The sequence below is a fragment of the Coffea eugenioides genome, chromosome 2 (genome assembly GCF_003713205.1).
Source record: "Coffea eugenioides isolate CCC68of chromosome 2, Ceug_1.0, whole genome shotgun sequence".
In the NCBI taxonomy this organism is placed as follows: Eukaryota; Viridiplantae; Streptophyta; class Magnoliopsida; order Gentianales; family Rubiaceae; genus Coffea; species Coffea eugenioides.
The window spans coordinates 30089582-30099546 of record NC_040036.1 but is presented as its reverse complement, the minus strand read 5'-3'; the positions used below and the strand labels follow the sequence as shown (position 1 = coordinate 30099546).

Here is a 9965-nt window from a genome sequence, read left to right as displayed (position 1 = left end):
CATGTTAGAGACATGAAAAGTAGAAAATGTTTTCTCTAACATATCTTCATCAGTGACTTTTTCGCCACATAATGATAATTGAGAAGTGATTCTGAACATAGCTGAATTATATTCGTTGACAGATTTAAAATCTTGCAGCCGTAAGTGAAGCCAATCATATCGGGCTTTTGGAAGAACGACCAACTTCAGGTGGTCGAATCTTTCTTTCAAATCTCGCCAAAGGACAAGAGGATCTTTAACAGTAAGATATTCTGATTTTAATCCTTCATCTAAATGATGACGAAGAAAAATCATAGCTTTGGCACGGTCTTGGTTTGAGGATTCATTTTTTTCCACAATAGTATTACCAAGATCCATTGCCTCAAGATGGATTTCAACATCCAATACCCATGATAAATAATTTTTTCCAGAAATATCAAGAGGTACAAACTCTTGTTTTGTAAGATTAGCCATAAGAAATTGGAATAAGATTTTGACTTAGAAATTTACCTCAAAAGTCACTTGAAGAAATACGGGCAGAATTTCGGCAAAATCTTGTGCTTTACTTTTGTTCAAAGTAGCGCCTCCGTTTTCACCTTTTGCTCAAAAGTAGAGTTTTCGTGCTGATAACGTGTTGTAAAACTAATAAAATAAGCTACTATAATATCAAGTGAAATATTGGAGAAAGAAGTAGAAAAATGGAGAGTGATATTCTTATATTCCAATAAGATACAAAAGTCCACTCAAAGGGTCTCAATGTACCTCTATATATAGGCACTACAAAAATAAAGGTACATAAATCTTATTAAACATCCACTACTACAATAATATGAAGAAACCTATGAAACGGTTTCTCCGCAACATGAATGGATTTATGAATTGTAACCTATATACATAAGTAGCCATAAAATCATGAATTAATCCCCTTGGGAATACAAAGGAACATCCACATTTTTGTTATTTCCACATTTTTGTTATTTCATAACAATCATGAATTAAACGGTGATAATAATATATGCACGGTCAGTGTCAGTGTATATAAGATTTATTAAAAAAAAAAACCTACTATTGATTGAACAAGGAAGCGAAGAAAAACACGGAAGAAAGTTGTCGCCGGTCCCGCCATTAGACTAATAGTAACATCCGGCTTTCCAAATTTGATTTTGGCTTCTCCAACCATTCTGAGTCACCACAACCCCTCAGTTATTGCCTCCCCTATATCCCAAACACAAAAAATATATTACTGGTAATTCCTTCAATGCCTCCACCATCATGTTCCTTTAGCTGCCATCAATTTTTTCCCTATCAAGCACACGAATGGAATAGAAGTATGGACAGATTTTTAAAAAATTAAGTTCGGGATTAAGACCCACGAGATCGAGGTATTGTTGGTATTTACGGATTTCATTTTGGTTTGATTCATGATATGCATCTAGTTTGATTTGTTCATGGTTTTCTTTTTTGGGTAAATGATTTTTTTTTTTTGTGTTTTTTCGTTGAATAAAAGCTATTTACTGTTTTTTCAACCAAATTCATTTTAGCTTGACATTGGTCTGCTGTCAACGAATTTAAATTAGTTTTTAGTTGCATATAACGAAGGATTACCACCTTTAATCATTAAAAACAGAGAAAAAATGAAGAAGAAATAGAGGCTGCAGGTCTAAGAAGGGAATTAGGAGAACAAATGTTGGATTAAAGAAAAAACACAGAGAGGGGTTTTGCTTCTGCTTCAGCAATTTTGGGTCAAAAATCAAAATCGCCAAAAAAATAGCTGTCATTAGTAAAACCCAAGTCCCCAAAAGCCATGGAAAACCCGAAAAAAAGTAGCTGATAAGAAGCAAAAGAATAAGTACAAGAGAAAGTATGAACAAACTCAAGAAGAAGCTAAAGCAGAGCCTGCGATTATTGCACCAGAATTTAAAAGAAAAAAAAGAGACAACAAAAAGAAGAAGAAACTAAAGCAAGATGACGTTTTGAATAATGGGTTGGGTTGTCCCCAGAAATTGATGGGAAGGCTGAATACTTTGATGGGCCAGCTATGGAGTCCAAGAAAAAGAAGAAGAAACAGAGAAAGGAAGAGTTTTTGAATAATGAGTTGTCGCCAAATTTTGATGCAAAGAATAAATAGAGAGAAAATATGAAGGTAGTGGAAACCGGAAAGAGTCAGGTTGTGGATGAGGCTGAAAAGTGAAGAGGTATAGGTGAGGAAGGAGTTTAGGAAAGATGAATTCTTGGAAATAACTGCATAAGATGAAAGAGAATTTGGCTGATAAGCAATTTGACTAAGGAATTTAAGTACAAATATTTCCAAATCTTTTGCTGCTGTCTCTTCAAAATCAACCACAAGAGAAGGGCTGTGCCTGCACACGCCTTTTACAGTTTTACAAAGACACCTGCTTCTATTATCCATGTGGGTAATCATAACTCCTGTATGAACTAACGTGTCATCTTCTGCTATTATCCATATGGGTACTTTCGTACCATTTCCAGTATAGTGCGAACCTACCGACAATCACAATAACCAGCTCAATGAATTATTGTCTGTGGGGCTTCGGCTTCACCGCTATAACTAGCGCTTTTAAAGATAGCACCAAATTTCATCTGGCATCCTGTCCCTGGATAGCATAAAAATAATGGGAGTCGCATCTCACCAAAAGAAGCAATGTGAGAATGGCAACTGGGTTCGACAAAAAAAAAGAATGGCAACTGGGCCCTCAGTGGATTCGAACAGTCCTTTGCATGATAATGTTGTATATGTTTGCATGGTTCCAAATCTACTATTCAAGATTCTACTTTTCTTTCTTTTTAATATCTTTCCAACCTGCTTCATCCAATCTAATTTTCAAGATTCGTATTTTTTCTTCCTTTTTAATTTGTTCTTCCTGCTTAACCAGGAATACTAATTTGGTAACAAGATGTGGCTCTGCGCCTCGAGAAGCTTCAATTGGTATCTGGGCCTCCAGAAATACAGCTTGGTAGGTTGCTTTCTTTATGGGTTTTTTTTATTGTGGTGATTCAGTCTATGATTTGCTTTGGTTTGAAATGGGTATACCTTGTGTTTGTTGGTCTTTTCCTGCATGTAATTGTTTATTTATATTTGGAAGAGGGAAATTTCCTAGAAGATATTATCCGTCTGCAGTTGTATTCTGTGATATCATATGGCTGTCACAACAGAATACTTGATTTAATGGATAGTTAGTGACTATTAGTCTTTTGTTGATTGATAAGCTTGATAAAAAAAAAACAAGTTGTTCATCTCAAAAATCATGACTCAAATTCAAGCTTTTGGAAATTTTTGAGCTCGGTGCACCCTTACAAAGCCTTTGGCTTTGGAAGCCCTTTTGCCAGTAGGGAAGAAAAAAAAGAAAATTGGTATCTGGGCCTCCAGAAATACAGCTTGGTAGGTTGCTTTCTTTATGGGTTTTTTTTATTGTGGTGATTCAGTCTATGATTTGCTTTGGTTTGAAATGGGTATACCTTGTGTTTGTTGGTCTTTTCCTGCATGTAATTGTTTATTTATATTTGGAAGAGGGAAATTTCCTAGAAGATATTATCCGTCTGCAGTTGTATTCTGTGATATCATATGGCTGTCTCAGCAGAATACTTGATTTAATGGATAGTTAGTGACTATTAGTCTTTTGTTGATTGATAAGCTTGATAAAAAAAAAACAAGTTGTTCATCTCAAAAATCATGACTCAAATTCAAGCTTTTGGAAATTTTTGAGCTCGGTGCACCCTTACAAAGCCTTTGGCTTTGGAAGCCCTTTTGCCAGTAGGGAAGAAAAAAAAGAAAATTAGGGGATTAGAAGCACAGAATTAGGATTCAAAATTTAATTTCATTTTTAGGAGGAGATGCTTCCAACTGAATTTTCTAGAATCTAGTCTGTAATATGTGTAGCTGGAAATAACTTGGAAAGTCATTGTTTCTAATGCTTCTCTTGTAATTGTCTTCCCACTATTTAAGTTTTCCGTATTGCTTGAAATATTTTTAGGACATGTCCATGAAATATTTAAGTATTCCCACTATTTTGGCCGTGCTGCTATTTATTGGTTGTACTTGTTCATCAATCGTGGTATTATTGAGTTGAATGATGCGAATTAAGTCAAGATGACTATCAGAGAAACCAGAAATTGATTCTAACTAATATGCGTAAGTAGAGATTTTGGATTGCATTCTGTGCAAATCAGGAGGAGCTTTGAGCATGTGATTTGTTTCTTTGTGACGTGAAAATATGTTTATAGTGCTATCGGTTTGTAGACTTGGCATAGTAACTGCTATTTTTAGCACTTACAGAAAATTCTGAATTCATTTTGCCTGATCATTGTTTTACTAGCAAGTTTGGCAGTTCCACAATGTACTGGTTGATCTGCTTTATAGTTGTCATGCTGTTACTTAGTGCATTAAAGATTGAGTTTTGTTAACAGGCAAGTGGAAAAACAAGATCTCTGTTCCAATCTGCAAATGTTGTTGAAAGGCAGAATTTGGAAGTGGTATGGATGGATCCTTAGCGGAGAAGTATGCTTCTTCGCATGAAAGACTGTCTGATGACATACGGAAGAGAATCGTGTATCGGATATGCTAATTGATTCATTTGGGAGGCTTCATACTTATTTGAGGATCTCTTTGACTGAACGTTGCAACTTACGGTGTCAGTACTGTATGCCAGCTGAGGGTGTAGAATTAACCCCAAATTCTCATCTTCTATCACAAAATGAGATTCTTCGTTTGGCGAATCTTTTTGTCAGTTCTGGAGTTGACAAAATTCGTTTGACTGGTGGAGAGCCAACTGTCAGAAAGGATATTGAAGATATTTGCTCACGGCTGTCAACCTGAAGGGACTAAACCTTGGCTATGACCACAATGGAATTACACTAGCAAGGAAACTGCCAAAACTGAAAGAATGTGGACTGAATTTGGTAAACATAAGCTTAGATACATTGGTACCAGCAAAATTTGAATTTATGACTCGGCGTAAAGGATATGAAAGGGTGATGGAGTCAATTAATGCTGCAGTCGACTTGGGATACAATCCTGTCAAGGTAAGATCTTCTTCCGAAATTTGAGTTGCTCATCAGATTTTTTTTCTTCTGCCCTTTTCCATGCTGGCCATAGCTCCATGTTTTAAGGGCTTTTGATTGCTCCCTGTTGATTGTCAGTACTTCTCCCAGAAAAACTCAAAAGTGTATTAGTTCGTGTGATACATATTCTCTGTATTGTCTCAGGTCAATTGTGTCGTAATGCGTGGGTTCAATGATGATGAGATCTGTGATTTTGTAGAATTGACGCGTGAGAAGCCCATTAATGTTCGGTTTATTGAGTTCATGCCTTTTGATGGAAATGTTTGGAACGTCAAGAAACTTGTGCCCTACTCTGAAATGTTGGACAGAGTGGTAAGGTAGAACTCAGGCAGTAGCTAACCTGTTCGGGTTTTTGGATAATGTTGCTCATAAACTAAATCTCCCAATATTACTGAACAGGTTAAACAATTTACAGGGGTTCAGAGAATTCAGGACCATCCAACTGAGACTGCTAAGAATTTCAGGGTTGAGGGCCATCAGGGTTCAGTTTCTTTTATTACATCAATGACTGAGCATTTTTGTGCTGGATGTAACAGATTGAGACTTTTGGCTGATGGGAATTTCAAAGTATGCCTTTTTGGTCCCTCAGAGGTAAATTACTTTCTTCCCTCGCCTACAGTGGTTCAAAGTGTGCGTTTTTGGGTTCAGAGCTGATTTTGAATCATTTCCTCACTGAGAGTTTCCTTTTCAGGTGAGCTTAAGGGATCCACTTCGTCTTGGTGTTGAGGATAATGAGCTCAAGGAGATTATTGGGGCTGCGGTACAACCCTATTGTTTTTTCCTGAGCACACCAATATGCTCAAGTAACTTTCACTAATTTGATTGGGTTCTTATTCATTCAGGTTAAGAGAAAGAAGGCTTCTCATGCTGGCATGTTTGATATTGCAAAGACATCAAATAGACCCATGATCCGCATTGGTGGCTAAGCTTGTGCGAAGTTGTATGTCTGCTAACTAATGTTGCTTATTACAGTATTTAATTTTGATAACCAATTTCAGTTGGCTTAAAGTTACGCCCTTCAAATTTAATCATTTTTTTTTTACCTTTTATTCTTTCACTAAGATCTACACCCTTAAATTCATTTGTTTCCCCTTCAGTATGGAATTATCTGCACCACTTATGTTCAATTGGTGAGAAATGTGATTCTTAGGTGTTACTGTTATTGGTTCTTCTGAACTTCTGAGTGCAGTATTTGTAGTTGTTATGCTTGATTGGAACATATCAAACAGTACTGGATGTCTAGATTATAATCAGCCTATGCTATGGGCTTGGGTCCCTTTGATACTTAGAATCTGATTCAGGGTGTTCCTTGCCTTGCAATCGTCACACATTTTCCACTATAAATTCCTTTCTGAGTCACTAATTATTGAGATTTTCAACCGAACAGAAGATAATCTGCAGAAGTCCAGTGACATTGTCTTTTAAAGCTAATAACGGCCAAGTTACTTAGTTCTGCAACAGTTAAGCATGATTTGTACGTCAAACACAGTATGATGACTTGGTATCCACCAGGGAGCAATTGTTTAGTATCTTTTCAATTGTTTTTTCATAACTTCAGCTTTGTCATTTGTGTTGAGCTGCTATTTTGTGCTCCAGAAATGTTCATCTTTTATTTAATTTTGTTAATGATGAATGTCTGGGTACCCTCTTAGTATACCTTGAGTTTTACCTTTTAATCTTTCTCTCCTCTTTATCTTCTTTCATTTTTTGATCCCAATTACTCCCTCGTTGCTATTGCCATGTATAGGCATAGTTACTTAACCTGACATGCTCTTTCCTTTCTCTCCAGAATCTTGGCGGTCCAACCTCCTTGTAACCCACAAAGATGAGACCGATACTCGACGACAGATCTTTGGGGTGTAAGTTATGTTGTATAAATAGTGATGATGCTTTCATTTAATAAGCATGGTGTGCTGAATAATCTGTAATTGCCAGTTCATTAGCCATTGTACTGGATAGAAAAGGAGGTTATTGATATGACTCCCAGGAGTTTTTGCTTCCTTCCTTCCACCAAATTCACTATATCATCACTGTGTTGCTTTTCATCCAGTTCAAGGTTTATTCTGTCAGGCTAATGAAACCTGTGGCTTGTTGTTTTGCATTATTTTCTACTTGCTTGAGGAGCTCAGTAAAATATGAATTTTCTTTTGCACGAGAGATTATGATCTGGAACAAAACGAAGACAATGTATTGGCAAGAATGTTAGACTGTAAAGAAGCTACTATATCTCATTTAAGTTGGGTCAGCCTTTTTTTTTTTTTTTTTAAGGATTTCATACTTTATGTTGATAAGGGTGTCATTCCGGAGAAGCAAATCCTAATTGAACCTATATTTGCTCAATGAATACAACTCTGGAGGAAATGTATTCAGAAGTGAGTTCACTTTCTGCCTCTTTTTGACTTTTTGCAAGGGAATTACCTGTGCCAAGGGTTTTCCCTAGTGTCTGGTGTTTCACTGTGACGTATGAAAAATTTGGAGTTTTTTGCTTGCAAATTGTGTCTAACTTAGAGGGTTGCATATGCTCAAACAGTCCATTCATGAGAGCCCGGATGTAATTTGTTTCTAAGTGGTTGAGGTTCTGAAATTGCGTTCAAACGACACAGGGCAAGGCATCTGTTGTACCATTTGATGAAAAGAAACCTATGTTTCACCATGTATTAAGGTGATTATGCGTTATACAGCTTCAAATCGTCACGCACTTGTATTCTCCCTGGCATTCCGAGCGTCGAATTTAAGCACACAAATACGTGTACAACAATTTATCTCACATACCTAACATTATATTTTAAAAAAATACTACAATAATTATTTTGAAAAAAAATCTTTCAAATTATCTTCAATCCAGCCACATTCATAGTATCTCAAGTCAACAGTTTGCTACGCCAACTGAAAGAAACTCTTAGGTTATACAGCTTCAAAGTTATCTGATAAAAAAAATATTTTTTTTTGGGTTTGTACATTTGATAGGTGTTGAATCAGTGCAATAATAAATACCTACTCAATTAAAATATAGGGTCGAATCCACATAGGAAAATTCATTTCTCCTTGGGTTCAAAGTATGTGGAGATTTTGGAGATACTTGGAATTAACCAACTAAATTCAGTAGTAAAATCAAAATAACACAAATAAAATAAAATTGAATCACTAATAGCAAACCTCTAGCCAAAGGAATAACTGTCAGACAAAGTTCATAAACCGGTCATAAATGTAAGGATGAATTCAATTATTTATTGATAAATTAGTTCTAACATAAAAGCCAACTCTTCCTTATTTTGTCAATAGTCAAGATATGGCCGATGACTATTTCTCTAATTAGGAAATAATTTTAGGTACGACCATAGAAGTTTAATTTTCTGATTGTATGAATAATTAGAAGAGTCTAATTCTAACCAATCAATACGCTATGAAAGTCTTTTTAAGTTAGATTATTCGTTCCCCTAACACAAACCTAAGTATGCCAGTTGCTACCAGGATTAAAGCAATCTAACAATTACAAATTAAATCGCTTCAATTAGCAATCGACTATTAAATCAATTCAAATACCGGATCCTTTGATATTCGAATAACATAATAGTCACAAATATTAAAACCAAAGAACGAATAAATACCAACAAATAAAAGAAACAGTGTAATTGATTAGATCTCACAGTTTGTAGAACAAAGCCTTCAAGTTATCCTCAGGCTAGAAAGAGAATTTGGCTACGCATCATTGAGGGAAATCCACAAGAATCCATTGATAACAATTGCGTATGGTTCTTTTTTTTCCCTAAAAACTAACGAAAAGGCCAGTCGAAGGGCAAAAGCAAGTGACGTCGTATCTTGTACTTCAAAGAGTCACACCACGCGAAATTATTGCTGGCCAACTCCCATTCAAACGGTCAGTCCTTTGTTTTTTCTTTTTTTGTTTCCTGGTCGGTCTCAATTACCAACAGCGTAACCTGTTTTCGAAATAGAAAGAGGTAACTACTAAAGATATATTCCAGTTCCCTCATCCAATACTAGAACTAAGAGTGAAAATTAAAGTCTTCAAAATCTTCTTTCAAAAATTGCCCTGAGTTCGATTTGGACTTGAAAATAGGCTCCGAGCGTACCACCATCAAATTAATTCTTAGAATGCTGAAAAATTGCTCTTTTTGATCACGCCTCATATAATTCGCTACAATTAGCACAATTAATCGACTATCAGTAGAATCCGATAATTAAAACAATATTTGGTAAGAATAGAGGAGAAATTAATCATAAAAATTAATAACAAATTTCAACATATCAACGTTAGGTGGTATAAAATTTATCAAATACGTAACATATTTCGGAAAATATCACTAATCCAAACACACTCCATCGAGTGCCGGAATGTCAACCTGTCTTTGTCTTTTATGTCCAAAACTATTTTCTTCTCTCAAGTCATTACTCTATTTTCTTTCAAGTCAGCGTCCAGCGTTAAGAAGTTAAATTTTGATGCAAGTGGTTTTCTTTTCTTCTTTCGATTGTCTATCCTCTTCAACATACCAACTTCATACGTTGAAGGCTGGCTAATTTGCATTTTCTTTCATTCACAACTATGGTAAAGTGCATTTTACACGATACTGCACTTTTATTTTAGTGTAAGTGAGGGGTTCAAATCCGAAATTTCTTACTTACACTTTTTTTCTTCGAACCATTCAACATATCCCTTCTCCAACCAAAAACATGTATATATATATAGACACACACACATATTAATAATACTCCACTCACATGCTTTTTCGCTAGGGTAAAGTGCATCCGAAATCATTTAATTTCTTAAATTTTCATGCCGTCCATTAGACTATTTTTGTACCAAATGAACCTCTAAAAGTGCTTCATTTAGACCATTTTGTTAAATTAGATAGGAGTCAACTCTGAATTAATTACTTATTAATTAGAGG

The 9965-nt window shown here is 35.6% G+C and overlaps 1 protein-coding gene and 1 long non-coding RNA gene across 2 annotated transcripts; both read left to right on the top strand.

The window, feature by feature from the left end:
• The first annotated feature begins 1161 nt into the window (after window positions 1-1161).
• Window positions 1162-4468, top strand: LOC113764070. The gene is made up of 3 exons (XR_003467454.1): window positions 1162-1361; window positions 2874-2954; window positions 4405-4468. It is a non-coding gene; the product is annotated as an uncharacterized LOC113764070 (long non-coding RNA).
• Window positions 4469-4524: 56 nt separating this feature from the next.
• Window positions 4525-7210, top strand: LOC113764069 (GTP 3',8-cyclase, mitochondrial-like). The gene is given in 7 exon segments (XM_027308116.1): window positions 4525-4805; window positions 4808-5019; window positions 5203-5370; window positions 5458-5649; window positions 5750-5818; window positions 5901-5998; window positions 6848-7210. Coding segments are annotated over 6 exon segments (975 nt in total). The 5' UTR covers window positions 4525-4555; the 3' UTR covers window positions 5985-5998; window positions 6848-7210.
• The last annotated feature ends 2755 nt before the right edge of the window (window positions 7211-9965 follow it).